General features: G+C 49.8%; 1 protein-coding gene across 8 annotated transcripts in view; it reads right to left on the bottom strand.

The window, feature by feature from the left end:
- The window catches only part of ABCC1 (ATP binding cassette subfamily C member 1 (ABCC1 blood group)), a 187,297-nt gene that overhangs the window by 147,800 nt on the left and 24,570 nt on the right, over nucleotides 1-14,927 (bottom strand). Inside the window, exon 1 of one of the 8 annotated variants that reach the window (XM_074381612.1) lies at nucleotides 1,842-2,087. The exons of the other annotated variants lie outside the window; for them this stretch is intronic. Within the exon in view, the coding sequence (XP_074237713.1) occupies nucleotides 1,842-1,877 (36 nt within the window). The 5' untranslated portion in view covers nucleotides 1,878-2,087. Of the gene's footprint in view, nucleotides 1-1,841; nucleotides 2,088-14,927 lie in introns of those variants that run through there. 8 annotated transcript variants of the gene reach the window in all.

Below are 14,927 nucleotides of genomic sequence, written 5' to 3'. Positions count from 1 at the left end.
CCTCGGCCTCCCAGAGTGCCAGGATTACAGGTGTGAGCCACCATACCCAGTCAGAACTCCAGGCATTTGCAAGGTACATGGTGGACAGATGGAGCCTGAGGTGGCTTGGAGGCACGATCTCCAGCACTGGAGATCCAGTTAATGACCTCAGGCCTCACAGATTCCAAATTCATGTCTCCAGAGCAGAGAAGCAAGGTTCTGACTCAGACACAGAAACATTCTACAGATCCTCCCACCCACCCTCACTCCGATGTGACCAGTGCAGGGCAGTGGTTAACGGTACAAGGTCAGGGGTCTAGGTTCCTGTCTCCTCCACTCACAGATGTCTGCCCTCAGGCAGGAGGTCTTCAACCTCAGAACTACTGATACTTGAGCCCAAATAATTCTTGGTTGGGCAAGAATTATTGCCCCCAACTTGGGGGGCATCCTGTGCACTGTTAAGATACTGAGCGGTGCCAATGGCCTCTACCACTAGATGACAGTAGCGCTCCCCACCTCCTCAAGTAGTGACAATCAAAACTGTCTCTAGACATTGCCAGAGAGGCAAAATGTCTCCAGAGAGACAAAATCATCCCCACTGCCCTGAAGCTAGTCAGTTCACTTCACCAGGCCTTGATTTCTTCATCTGTGAAATGGGGCTAATTCTAGAAGCCACGTATGACAGAGCTATCAGAAGGGTTCAATCAGGTGACCCAAGTGCCAGGTTCCAGGTGCTGGTGTTCCAGGCCGCCAAGAGACAGATTAACACACACAAGTGCAGGGTTCCCCTCATGCTTTCATTCACTCATTCATTCATTCATGCATTCATCTATCATTCAATGACTGTTTGCTGAGCACCTACTATCTGCCTAGTGCCAAACTAGACACAGGCAGAAACGATCAAAGCAAAATCAGAAACGATCTCTGCCCTCTTAAGACTCACAGTCCATCAAACACAAAAGCTCACAGACAAGAACATAATCACAAAGAGCAGTACCCACTGGGAAGGCAAGGAAGGGGTGTCAGGACAGAAAGCACCGGAGTGGAGGTCTGGGCAGATGACATCCCAGCAGACTGGAAGGATCAGGAAGAGCTAGCTGTGCAAAGATCTTGGGAAGTGCATGCCAGGCAGAGACAGGGCACAGGCAAAGGCCACAGTGGGGTGGAGGGGGGGGGATGTGGCTGCAGCAAAGAGCCAGGACCCAAGATGGGGCGGCAGAAGTTACCAGGGGCCACAGCATAGCCTGTCTGAGAGCCATGGTACGGAGCTGGATTTTTTGTTCTAACTCTCACAGTAGGCCATGGGAGGGCACTAAGCAGGTACATGGCATCGCCTAATTCACATATTTAAGACAGTGGTCCCTGGCTGGGCGGCGGTGGCTCACACCTGTAATCCCCGTACTTTGGGAGGCTGAGGTGGGTGGATCACTTGAAGTCAGGAGTTCAAGACCAGCCTAGCCAACATGGCAAAACCCTGTCTCTACTAAAAATACAATAATCAGCCGGGCGTGGTGGCGCACGCCTGTAATCCCAGCTACTTGGGAGGCTAAGGCAGGAGAATCACTTCAACCAGGGATGCAGAAGTTGCAGTGAGCTGAGATCTCGCCACTTTACTCCAGCCTGGGTGACAGCGCCAGACTGTCTCAAAAAAAAAAAAAAAAAGCTAAGTGGGGCCAGGCGCTGTGGCCCACGCCTGTAATCCCAGCTAATCAGGAGGCTAAAGTGGGAGGATCGCTTGAGCCCAGGAGGCGGAAGCTGCAGTGAGACGTGATTACGCCAATGCACTCCAGCCTGGGTGAGAGAGACCCTGTCTCAAAGAAAAAGACATAAAAGTAGAAGGGCAGCTCCTTCTAAGCACTCACTGCATGGCAGGCCCCGCGCTCGGGTTTCCCGGGCATCACCCGGGCAATCTGGGAGCAGAGCGGGGTCAGGATTCCCACGTTACAGAGCGACGCCGAAACTGGCCAATGAGAACACGGCCTGCGAGCCGCGGGGGCGGGACCGCAGGGGTCCCGGATGCAAACCCCAGCCAGTCCGCCGCGCGCGCGGCCGAGGGACCGACCCGGCCTGCGGGGGGGCGGCCGAGGGACCGACCCGGCCTGCGGGGGGGCGGCCGAGGGACCGACCCGGCCTGCGGGGGGGCGGCCGAGGGACCGACCCGGCCTGCGGGGGGGCGGCCGAGGGACCGACCCGGCCTGCGGGGGGGCGGCCGAGGGACCGACCCGGCCTGCGGGGGGGCGGCCGAGGGACCGACCCGGCCTGCGGGGGGGCGGCCGAGGGACCGACCCGGCCTGCGGGGGGGCGGCCGAGGCCACAGGCTGCTCCCGAAAGCCGCGCTCAGAAATCAACGCTGCAAAGGAGCTCGGGAGCCAAGGCAAGCCGAGAAAGGGAGCGCAAGCGGCCCATGGTTAGGTCACGGCGCCCGCTGGGCCCCCGAAGGTGAATCCTGTTTACAGAGACGGCGTGTGGCCTTCATCTGCTCGCTGCCGTCCCGAAAAGAGCCGGCGAAAGCCCAAGTCTCCTGCCCCAGCACAGCAAGAGGCAAGCGCGGCTGGCAGCGGCGTGAGGGGAGAGGAAGCGGCCGGAGCCAGCACCGCGTGGGCGGCGCCCCGCCCTGCCCCCTCCCAGCAGAGCTACGAATACAGCCCGGTGACATCGCAGGGGCGACTTCCAGACGTGTCCCCGACACCCAGGAAGGCCGTCCTTGCTCTGTCCAGGCAGGTACCCCAGAGCCTCACATCCAAGGTGCAGAGCTGAACACCTTGGTAAGGAAGCCAGACGAGACGAATGACATGCGCAACTCAGTCTCCTGGGTTTTTTGTTTTGTTTTGAGACTCTGTCTCCCAGCTGGAGTGCAATGGCTTGACCATAGCTCATTACAGCTTTGAATTCCCAGACTCAAGTAATCCTCCCGCCTCCACTTCTCAAGTAGCTGAGAGGTGCACACCACCAAGCCTGGTTAATTTTTGTATTTTTTTCAAAGATGGGGTCTTGCTGTGTTGCCCAGTCTGACCTCAAGCTCCTGGGGCTCGAATGATCCTCCCACCTCGGGCTCCCAAAGTACTGGGATTACAGGCCCCAGCCACTGTGCCCAGCCCTGAGACTCTTGTCTTAACAGGACTTTAGTACTGAAAAGAAAGCAGCCGTCAGGAAGCCCATCACAGGTGCCCAAACGTCAGTAGCAAGCAGCTGGCTCCAACCTGCTTTCACCCCAACTCTCCCAAGCACCATGAGGCCTCTCATGGGGTACCCGTCCCTGTGAAGCTGACACTCGTCCTCATTTTCTCCTTCCAGCCCTGGCTATCTTTGCAGTTTCCCCACACATTTCCTCTCATCAGACTCTCCTGATTCACCAAACCCCTTGGTCACATTCCAGGGTTTTCCGAGGGTCAGGCATGTGCTGGGCATAGGATGTGTCTGGGGACACTGCAGTAACAGGACACACAGCATTCCTCTATTTACAGAGCATGGTTCCTAGGGCTTAGGGCCCAGCAGCTAACAGTGGGGGCCAAGGGCTGGCCCTCCTGTAGCTGACAGCCTAAAAAGAGCAGACGATAAAGAAGGGAGAGGATATGAAGACGTGTGAGACAAAAAGGATTCAGAGAAGAGAGCAGGCCTTGCTGAGGATGGGTATTTAAATACAGGATTGAGCTGTTATAGGCACGGTGGCTCACACCTGGAATCCCAGCACTTTGGGAGGCCAAGGCAGATGGATCACTTGAGACCAGGAGTTTGAGACCGGCCTGGGCAACAGAGCAAAACCCCATCTCTACTGAAACTACGAAATATCGCCAGGCGTGGTGGTACAGCCTGTAATCCCAGGTACTCAGGAGGCTGAGGCATGAAAATCCCTTGAACCCAGAAGGTGGAGGCTGCAGTGAGCCAAGATCGCACTACAGCACTCTAGCCTGGGCAACAGAGCAAGGCTCCATCTCAGTAAGAAATAAATAAATAAATAAATAAATACAGGGTGGAAGGAAACAAGAAAGTAAACCAAATGACCACCTGGAAGAAGAGCACACCAAACAAAGAAAACAGCCAGTGCAAATATCCTAAGGTTACACCAGGCCTGGCATGTCAGAGAAACTGCAGAGGCGCCAATAGTTCTCAGGAGTAACAAGCAGTGAGGACAGGCAGGAAGCCGGGAGGCGGGGAGGAGGCAGTGAGGGACCCACAGGCCACTGCAGGGATTTCTGACTTTGACTCGGAGTGACCTGAGGAACACGGTGCTTCTCAAGTGGGGGCAATTGTGTCCCGCAGGGTACATGTGACAGCATTTGGAAACATCCCAACTTAGGAAGCAGGTAGTGCTGTTGGCATTTCGTGGATAGAGGCCAGGGACACTGCTTCACAGCCACGATGCACAGGACAGCTGCCACAATAGGGGGAATGTTGGCCCCAAATGTCAACAGTCCCAAGGCTAAGCAGCCCTGTTTTATCAGAGTCCGTACCTGACCAAGCTTCTCGTCCGTATCCCCAGCACATCCCTCGTCAGACAGACTTCAGCTCCTTACCCTGTAATACTAGGCCAGCAACTAAACCTGTTTCCACATGTGTAAAATGAGTAAACTAACATTATGTAAATAAGCACTTCATTAAACAGGAGCCAGAGCATACAGTAGGTGCTCAACAAATACCACTACTATTAAAACTTCCAGATCCACTTTTTGCTGTGTTCCTCCACATTCTCTATTTGCTGAGACAGGGCCTCATTTTGTCACCCCGACTGGACTGCAATGGCATGATCTCAGCTCAATGCAACCTCCACCTTCTGGGCTCAGGTGATCCTCCTACCTCAGCCTCTTGAGTAGCTGGGACTACACAGACTATCACACCCAGCTAATTTTTGTATTTTTAGTAGAGATGGGGTTTCAGCATGTTGTCCAGGCTGGTCTCAAACTCCTGAGCTCAAGTGATCTGCCCGCCTCGAACTCGGTGATGGCAGCTGCCCTGCCACTAAGCTCCTGTTGTGCAGTTGGGTTCCTAACAAGTTTGCTACTGGTTCATGACCCGACCCGAGCGCTGGGGACCCCTGTCTTAGATGACCCAGGTGGGCCCAATGTAATCACACAGAATTATAAGGGACAAGAGGACAGTGAGAATATCTGAGTCAGAAAAGAAGATTTGAGGCCGGGCGCAGGGGCTCACGCCTGTAGTCCTAGCACTTTGGGAGGCCAAGGTGGGTGGATCACCTGTGGTCAGGACTTTAAGACCAGCCTGGCCAACATGGTGAAACCCCATCTCTACTAAAAATACAAAAAATAGCCAGGCATGGTGGCAGGTTCCTGTAATCCCAGCTACACAGGAGGCTGATGCAGGAGAATCGCACCCAGCTTTTTTTTTTTTTTTTTTTTTGGGATGTGATGCTATGCCAGAGTCAGCCTGGAAAAGCTACTTAATATAGGGTTAAACAAAACCTCTCTGAGGGGACTTTGTGGTTTGTAGGTGACTCCCCAGGCCACTTAGATAGGAGTCAGGGAGCTTTATGTCCCAATTTCACCTTTTGATGTAGAGAACCTAATTATAATGCATTTAAATGTAAAGCCTCCACTACAAAGTGAACATGGGCGGTATGTCACATGCACGTATCCCGCACCCTGTGAATCTGCATAGCTGCTCCAGTAACCTGGTGAATATGCCCACTTGGCCAGCATGTTCAGCAGAGATTCCTGGGTCCCTTTCCCTCCAAGCACTTGCCTCGGGTCCTGACTGGAGGCCCGTTTCCCCGCATGCAGGTTGTCAACCTTCGGAAGACATGACACTCCCTTTTTCTAAATCTATAGACCCCATGATTTTTAGTGGACCCCACTGGTGTTAGAAGTGGAGTCCAAGGGGACCTCTGATCTCTTTCTGACGCCTTCTGAACCAACACATCCTGCACTGGCAAGAGCTACTACGACTGTACTTCTAGTTACCTCAGCCTCCCAAAGTGCTAGATCTACAGGAGTGAGCCACCACGCCCAACCGGGAATTTACTTTTTTTAATTGCACCTTAATACGCAATATGCAACTCTTAAAAAAAAAAAAAAGTCAGGGTCTCACTGTCACCCAGGCTGGAGTGCAGCAGCATGATCATGGCTCACTGCAGCCTCAAGCAATCCTCCCACCTCAGCCTTCCAGAAGGCTGGAACCACACCCAGCCAATTTTTGTGATTTTTGTAGAGAAGGGGTTTCTCCATCTCACCCAGGCTGGTCTCAAACTCCTGAGCTCAGGCAATCCTCTTACCTTAGGCTGCCAAAGTGCTGGGATTATAGGTGTGAGTCACAATGCACCTGGCCATAACTCAATTTTTTAAAAATACGTATGTGTGGAGGCTGAGCATGATGGCTCATGCCTGTAATCCCAGCACTTTGGGAGGCTGAGGCAGGTGGATCACAAGGTCAGGAGTTCAAGACCAGCCTGACCTACATAATGAAAACCCATCTCTACTAAAAATGCAAAAAACTATTAGCTGGTCATGGTGGCGCATGCCTGTAATCCCAGCTACTCAGGAGGCTGAGGCAGGAGAATTGCTTCAGTCTGATAGGCGGAGGGTGCGGTGAGTCAAGCCACTGCACTTCAGCCTAGGCAGTAAGACCAAGACTTTGTCTCAAAAAAAAAAATGTTTGTGTATGTATGCATGTGTGTGCCTATTTCATATAATACATATAAGTCAAGGTAAACAGTAAAGTCTGCCCAAATGCAACCAATTCTTTTAGTTTCTCATGTATCCTTCTGGAATTCCTTACAAATAACAGCAAATATAACTATGTAATTCTTACTTGTCCACTTTTTTATACAGGAGGTATCATACCAAACACACCAAGTGGATCTTCACATTTTCACTTAAAGACGGAACCCCCTGGGCCAGATGCGTAGCTCATGCCTGTAATTCTAGCACTTTGGGAGGCTGAGGCAGGCAGATCATGAGGTCAGGAGGTTGAGACCAGCCTGGTCAACATAGTGAAATCCCATCTCTACTAACAATACAAAAAAAAAATTACCTGGGAATGGTGGTGGGCGCCTGTAATCCCAGCTACTCAGGAGGCTGAGGCAGGAGAATCGCATGAACCTGAAAGCTGAGATCGTACCGTTGCACTCCAGCCCAGGGAACGGTGCAAGACGCTGCCTCAAAACAAACAAACAAACAAACTGGGCCTTGGAGGCTACTGCCCATCTTTGCACAAAGGGCTCCTCGCCTGTCTTCCTCCTGCCAGCATCCCGCCCCGCCACGGGACAGGTGGAACCCACTGTAGTCACCCGGCCCCTACTGACCCGCCTGCCACTTGGGAGGCTGCCAGTCTGTTGCTATTCTAAACAATGACACAATGAGTTCCCTTAGAAACTGCTTCTTAAGCTAAAGAAAACATGGAAATCCTGACCCACACACCAATCGGGCTTTGCTTGACTCCTCAGTCTCCAGGAGACATAAAAAAGGGGAAACGCCCAGGTTAGTTTTGATGACCTGGAGACACGCGATGAGAAATAGAAGAACAGTAATAAATGCAGACCCAGGCATCCCTAAGGGAATTTAGTCTTTAAAATATCACTAAAGGCTGGGCAGCGTAGCTCCTGCCTATAATTCCAGCACTTTGGGAGGCTGAGGAGGGCAGATCACTTGACGTCAGGAGTTCAAGAACAGACTGGCCAACATGATGAAACCCTGTCTCCACTAAAAATACCAAATGTAGCTGGACATGGTAGTGACCACCTGTAGTCCCAGCTACTTGGGAGGCTGAGGCAGACGACTGCTTGAGCCTGGGAAGTCAAGGCTGCAGTAAGCCATGATCATGCCACTGCTCTCCAGCCTGGGAGACAAAGCAAGACCCTCTCAAAGCAAACAAGCAAGCATGACATACCATCAGAAGACACGTGATTTGCTCAGGTCATTCCACACCTGATAAATACCTATTTGCAGGACCTGGGTGAAAACCGCAGCCTCCAAATGAGGTTTCCTGACTCCCCTCCCAACTGCAGCCAGGGGACACCCTCAAAACACAGCCCCAATCCCGTCACACTGTGCTGAAAACTATTCCGGGTTCTCAGACCTCTCAACATGGATCACAATCCCCACAACTGCAGCGTGTGGCTCCGGCCCAACTCACTGTCCAGGACCCCTTCGTCACTCAGGGCCTTGGCAGAGTGGATTCCCACTACCCTGAGGTGCGATGCAGGGGCACCCTTCAGCTCTCAGTTCAAACAGTCCTTCAGGGAGGCCCACCTACCTCCCCACCCTTTCTCGACATGCCAGATTTGCTGTTTAACAACCTCATGGTACTCTGCACTGTGCCTGCTAAGTATTTACCAGACTTTTTCACTCAATATTTCTCAGGTATTATTTTATGTTGTATATGTTACCTATACATTATGACATATGATATGAACATGCTATACAGTATCTAGTACACCATGTACAGTTTTTATGACTAACATGAACCACATCAATTGCCATTTGTTTAGGTCAAGAGTTGGCAAACCACAGCCTGTGGGTCAAATTCAGCCTGTGGGTCAAATTCAGCCTGCGGCCTGCTTTTGTACAGCATATGGATTTTTTTTTTTTTTTTTTTTTTTTGGACAGCATCTCACTCTGTTGCCCAGGCTGGAGTGCAGTGGCATGATCATAGCTGACTGCAGCCTCCACCTTCTAGACTTGAGCAATCCTCCCACCTCAGCCTCGTGAGTAGCTTGGATACATGCAAAAGCTACCATGCCTGGCTAATTTTTTATCTATTTTTTGTTGTTGTTTGAGACGGAGTTTCACTCTTGTCGCCCAGGCTGGAGCACAACGGCATGATGTCAGCTCATTGCAATCTCTCCCTCCCAGGCTCAAGCAACTCTCCTGCCTCAGCCTCCCAAGTAGCTGGGATTACAGGCAGGTGCCACCACACCCAGCTAATTTTTGTATTTTTAGTTGAAACAAGATTTCACCATGTTGGTCAGGCTGGTCTCCAACTCCCGACCTCAGGTGATCCGCCCACCCTGGCCTCCTGAAGTGCTGGGATTACAGGCATAAGCCACCGTACCCAGCCAAGGGTTTTTTTTTTTTTGGTAGAGATCATGATATGGCTTGGCAGTGTCCCCACCAAAATCTCATCTTGAAGTGTAGTTCCCATAATCCTCACGTCATGGGAAAAACCCAACGGGAGGTAATTAAATCATGGGAGTGGTTACCTCCATGCTGTTCCATGACAGTGAGTTCTCACGAGATCTGCTTTTTTTCAGTACTTCTCAGCAAAAGAGACTTTGCTCAGCAATTCTGATTTTGCAAAGCACTTCTTCCTGCTGCCATGTGAAGAAGGATGTGTCTGATTCCCCTTCTACCATGATTTTAAGCTTCCTGAGGTCTCCCAAGCTTTGCAGAACTGTGGGCCAGTTAATCTTCTTTCCTTTATAAACTGCCCAATCTTTGGCAGTTCTTTATACTAGCGTGAGAACAAACTAATACAGTAAATTGGTACTGGAAGTGGGGTGCTGCTGTAAAGATACCCGAAAATGGCCGGGCGTGGTGGCTCAAGCCTGTAATCCCAGCACTTTGGGAGGCCGAGGCGGGTGGATCACGAGGTCGAGAGATCGAGACCATCCTGGTCAACATGGTGAAACCCCGTCTCTACTAAAAATACTAAAAATTAGCTGGACATGGTGGCGCGTGCCTGTAATCCCAGCTACTCAGGAGGCTGAGGCAGGAGAATTGCCTGAACCCAGGAGGCGGAGGTTGCGGTGAGCCGAGATCGCGCCATTGCACTCCAGCCTGGGTAACAAGAGCGAAACTGTCTCAAAAAAAAAAAAAAGATACCCGAAAATGTGGAGGCAATTTTGGAACTGGGTAACAGGCAGCAGCTGGAAGCGGTTGGAGGGCTCAGAAGAGGACAAGAGGCGACGAAGTTTGGAGCGTCCTAGAGACTTATTGAATGGCTTTAACTGCTCTACTTGATTTCGGACTTGCAGGGGCCTGGAGCCCCTTCATTTTGGCCAAATATTCCCATTCGAAATGGGTGTATTCACGCAATGCCTGTACTCCCATTGTATCTAGGAAGTCACTAACTTGCTTTCCATTTTACAGGCTCACAGACAGAAGGGACTTGCCTTGTCTCAGATGAGACTTCGGACTTGGACTTTTGGGTTAATGCTGGAATGAGCTAAGACTCTGGGAACGGTTGGAAAGGCATAATTACGTTTTGAAATGTAAGGACATGAGATTTGGGATGGGCAAAATGATACGGTTTGTCTGTGGAATTATATGGTTTCACTCTAGCCCCACCCAAATCTAACCTTGAATTATAGTTCCCATAATATCCCCCACGTGTCGTGGGAGGAACCTGATGGGAGATAATTGAATCATGAGGTCTGTTAGTGAGTTCTCATGAGATCTGAGGGTTTAACAAGGGGCTTCTCCTTCCTGCCACCATGTGAAGAAGGACATATATGCCTCCCTTTCCACCGTGAGTGCAAGTTTCCTGAGGCCTCCTAAGCCCTGCGGAACCATAAGCCAATTAAACCTCTTTCCTTTATAAACTATCCAGTGTTGGGCAGTTCTTTATAGCAGTGTGAAAACAGACGAATACAGAGTCGCACTTTGTTGCTGAGGCTGGTCTCAAACTGGGCTCAAGCAATCTTCCCACCTTGGCCTCCCAAAGTGCTGAGATTACAGGCATGAGCCACCATACCTGACCAATTTTTAAATACATATTATAAAGAAGACTATTTGCCCATTGCTGAGAGTAGTTGCTCTACTTGCCCCTGGGCCTGCAAGACTCAAAATATTTACACCTAGCCCTTCACAGAAAAAGCATGCCAACCCCTGCTGGAAGTCACACATTGTTGAAGATTGGCATTCCTATGTCTCCATCAGATATTTTATAGTTATATTTTCAATGTCACGCTCTCCCCAGATTGTCAGTTTCTTGAAGGCAGTGAATGCTCTGGTGCTGTCCCTCAATATATCACTCCCTACTCATTGTGCCCAATTCCTGGGGCGTGGCAGGCACTCAGGAAGTACCCATGCAATCTATGAATGGACATCAGGACAAGCCTCAACAAAATGCCAATTTGGTGAAGCCAGCATTTGTGATCACAAGGTCAGGCACACACCACACTAGGTCTTAAATAAAAATAAATAAGTGGGGTGATAAAAATGTCTAATGTTGACTGTAATCACTTTGAATATTGTATAGTCACTCTGGAAGGACAAGACAGGAGCAAAGCCAAGAAGGCTTGAGGCCAGATGTTCAAGATCAGCCTGGGCAACACAGTGAGACCCTGTCACTAAAAAATAAAATGTAAGAAGGGCTGAGGTGCTAAGATTTGTCAGCCTGGAGACAGAAGACATGCACGATTCTGCATATACTGGACTGAGTTGCACACTTTATAAATGCATCATATGGTATGTGAGTTTTATCTCAACAAAGCCATTTATTAAACAGAGAGAATGAATAAGCCCCAGGGTCATTTTGACTATATACATTTTCCACCTTACACATGTTGTCTTTAGTACCTTACGCCCTCCTTTTAAGAATAAATGCACTTAGACCTCACTTTATCATCTCAGGAAGAACATATCTCATCTACTTACTTTGCATTTGTGAAAAACAATTTAAATGCTTATGTTTTCCTGTTGCTATTAATATGTTGCTTGTTACTAGATGACATGTCCTCTTAAACCCACGGTTTCTCACCCTCAGGACTACTGACGTTTTAACCCTGTGTTAAGTCTGTCCTGTGTATTACGGGATGTTTACAGCATTCCTGACCCCAACCCAATAGATGCCAATTGTACCCCCACCCCAAGCTGTGACAACGAAAATATCTCTAGCCATCACCAAACCTTCTGTGAGAGGCAAAAATGCTCCCCATTGAGATCCACTGCCTGAACATTTTTTCTATGTGGTCCCACTCCTGCCACCAATACCTAGTGACTCTGAAGACCCAACCACCGGCCCACCCACTCATTTAAAAAATTTACCAAGTTTTGCTTGTATCAGGACTTGAACCAGAAACAACCACAGTTGTATTCTGCCCTCAAGAAGCTTAGAATCTTGAATATAAGGTAGGATGTGTACATAAATGAACATTACAAAAAGATTTTAAAATCACGAAAAATCATCAAGGAGATACACATAAAAGACAAGAGATATCCAGAAGAGTTTCACAAAGCCAAAAGGAAAACTCAGTATCCTTATTCACACAGCAAGGACAATATCTGCCTTTTTTTTTCCGCCCCCCAGCCATGGTTTGACTCTGTTTTCCAGGCTAGAAAGCATTAGTGCAATCACAGTTCACTGCAGCTCAATCTCCTGAGCTCAGGAGATGCTCCCACCTCAGCCCCCCAAGTAGTTAGAACCACAAGTGCATGCCACCACACCCAGCTAAATAAGAGCTGTGGTCTCGTCATGGTCCCCAGGCTGGTCTTGAACTCCTGGCCTCAAACAATCCTCCCAACTCAGCCTCCCAAAATGCTGGGATCACTGGCATGAGCGCCACATGCAGCCAACACCTGCTTTTCATCAGACACATTGTGAAGACGAAACTTACGTATTATTTCATTTTCACTCCATTTGAAGTGGGTATTTTTTCCATTTTGCTGAGGAAGAGACTAAGGCACAGTGAGGTAAAGCAACTTGTCCAAGACTGCACAGCCTGTAAGTGGAAGAAAACTTCAACACAGGCAGGCTAGCTCGCTGCTGCATGTATTGCCTTCTTAATATGGATAAAATCATTTATGTGACAATAGATGGGTACCAGTGACCATTCTATTCCTGGAAGTTGTTATTTCCATTTGAGAGGTCAAAGCAGGCTTCTTGAAGTGAGTAAAATGTAAGGGTTGGGCGGGGCACACACAGTGGCTCACACCTGTAATTCCAGCACTTTGGAATGCCAAGATGGGAAGATCACTTGAGACCAGGAGTTCAAGACCAGCCTGGGCAACTGAGACCCCCATCTCGAAGGGCCAAGGCGCTAAGATTTGCCAACATGGAAACAGGAGGGAACGTCACTCCAGGACGGACACACACACACACACAACAGTCCCTGGGCAAGCTTAGGGGGTATAAGCACATTAAAATGGAAAGAGACAGAAAGAAGAAAAAGTGGAATAGGCTGGTCACGGTGGCTTATGCCTCTGATCACAGTACTTTGGGAGACTGAGGCAGGAGGATCACTTGGGTCTTGGAGTTCTAGACCAGCCTGGGCAACATAGTGAGATCCCCACCTCTATTAAAAATAAAAATAAATAATAAGCTGGGTGCAGTGGCTCACACCTGTAATCACAGCACTTCAGGAGGCCAAGGTGGGAGGATCACAAGATCAGGAGTTCAAGGTCAGCCTGGCCAATATGGTGAAACCCCATCTCTACTAAAAAAAAATTCAAAATCTAGCCAGGCATGGTGATGCGTGCCTGTAGTCCCAGCTACCTGAGAGGCTGAGGCAGAAGAATCCCTTGAACCTAGGTGGCGGAGGTTGCAATGAGCTGAGATCACGCCACTGCACTGCAGCGTGGGTGACAGAACGAGATTCCGTCTCAAAGACAGACAAATAAATAAAAAATAAATGGGACAAAGAGCCAGAAGAGAACCAGATGGCCAGTATAGCTGGGAAGACAGGCCAGGGCCAGAACAAGTGAAGGAAAATGAAACTTCACTTAGAATTCCCACCAGGAAAATGCTGCATCATGCAGACATTGCAAAAGCTCCCAGAAGTTGTGAAACTCACAGGGAAATTTTCTGGCTCTTTTCTTGAATATAGCTAAGAATAGGAAAACCACTATCATCTTCAAACACTCCCTCGGAGACACCCCAGTCTCTACCATGGACTTTCCCCCCATCCCAGAGCCTTCCATCGCAAAGGAGTGTCCTGGCTCACCCATCACCCTGTCCTGTGCCAAACTGAAATCCTCACTCCCCATCCTAGCCAGCCAGCATCACAATGCAGATGGCCCAGGGGCAGGCAGGGTCAAAGGGAGTGACCATGACTTGGCAGTCAATGGTACGAGCTCTGGGGCAGCAGATCTGGGCTCGAGTCCTGGGTCCTACTATTTCCAGGCTGTATGGCCTGGGGGAAGCCACCCAACCTCTCTGACCTTCAGTTCCCCTGTGTCAAATTAAAAGAAGAATGCCCATCTCTCCTGGCTATTGCATACAATGTTGGGAGGATACAGTACTGGTTAGGGGTTGAGTTTGCTGAAGTTACTTCTACCATAGTACTATTGCTACTATGACTGTGGTCACCATCACTGTGGAAGTAAACAGCTCCTAAAGCCATATCCAAAATGCTGAAGCCCCCGAGCAGACTGACTAATCCTCCAGCCTCCAAGACTAGCCAAAGTCATCTGGCACAGCCAGTTGGAAAAGACTCCTCTCTGGCCCACCCCAGGGTGTTTATGGGGCAAGATGGAGCATGGGGTACCAGCCAGGCCCTGGAGTCAGACAGCCTGGGTTTCAGTCAAGTCCGGTCATTTACTAGCTGGGTGACTTCACCTCTCTCTGCCTTTCCCCACCCTTAAGATGGAAATAACCCCAGTCCCTGCTTCACAGGGAGCCTGTCATGATTATATCATTATTAGTATTTAAAAAGCATTAAGAACAGTGCCTTGGCACTTCGCAAGTGCCAAGGAAGCCTTAACGATCCACTGTTTCTTTTTTTTTTTTTTGAGACAGAGTTTTGCTCTTGTCCAGGCTGGAGTACAGTAGCGTGATCTCAGCCCACTACAACCTCTGCCTCCCAGGCAATTCTCCTGCCTCAGCCTCCTAAGTAGCTGGGATTACAGGCACGCAACATCATGCCCGACTGATTTTATATTTTTAGTAGAGACAGGGTTTCACCATGTTGGCCATACTGGTCTCGAACTCTTGACTTCAGGTGATCTGCCTGCCTCAGTCTCCTAAAGTGCTGGTATTACAGATGGGAGCCACCATGCCCAGCCTCTGCTGAGTTCTAAGTGTCTCTTCCCCAGTCTCTCTTGAGTTCTAAGTGTCTC

The sequence above is a fragment of the Saimiri boliviensis genome, chromosome 12 (genome assembly GCF_048565385.1).
Source record: "Saimiri boliviensis isolate mSaiBol1 chromosome 12, mSaiBol1.pri, whole genome shotgun sequence".
Lineage (NCBI taxonomy): Eukaryota > Metazoa > Chordata > Mammalia > Primates > Cebidae > Saimiri > Saimiri boliviensis.
Note: the sequence above shows the minus strand (reverse complement) of the source record. Positions and strands in the feature narration are given on the sequence as shown.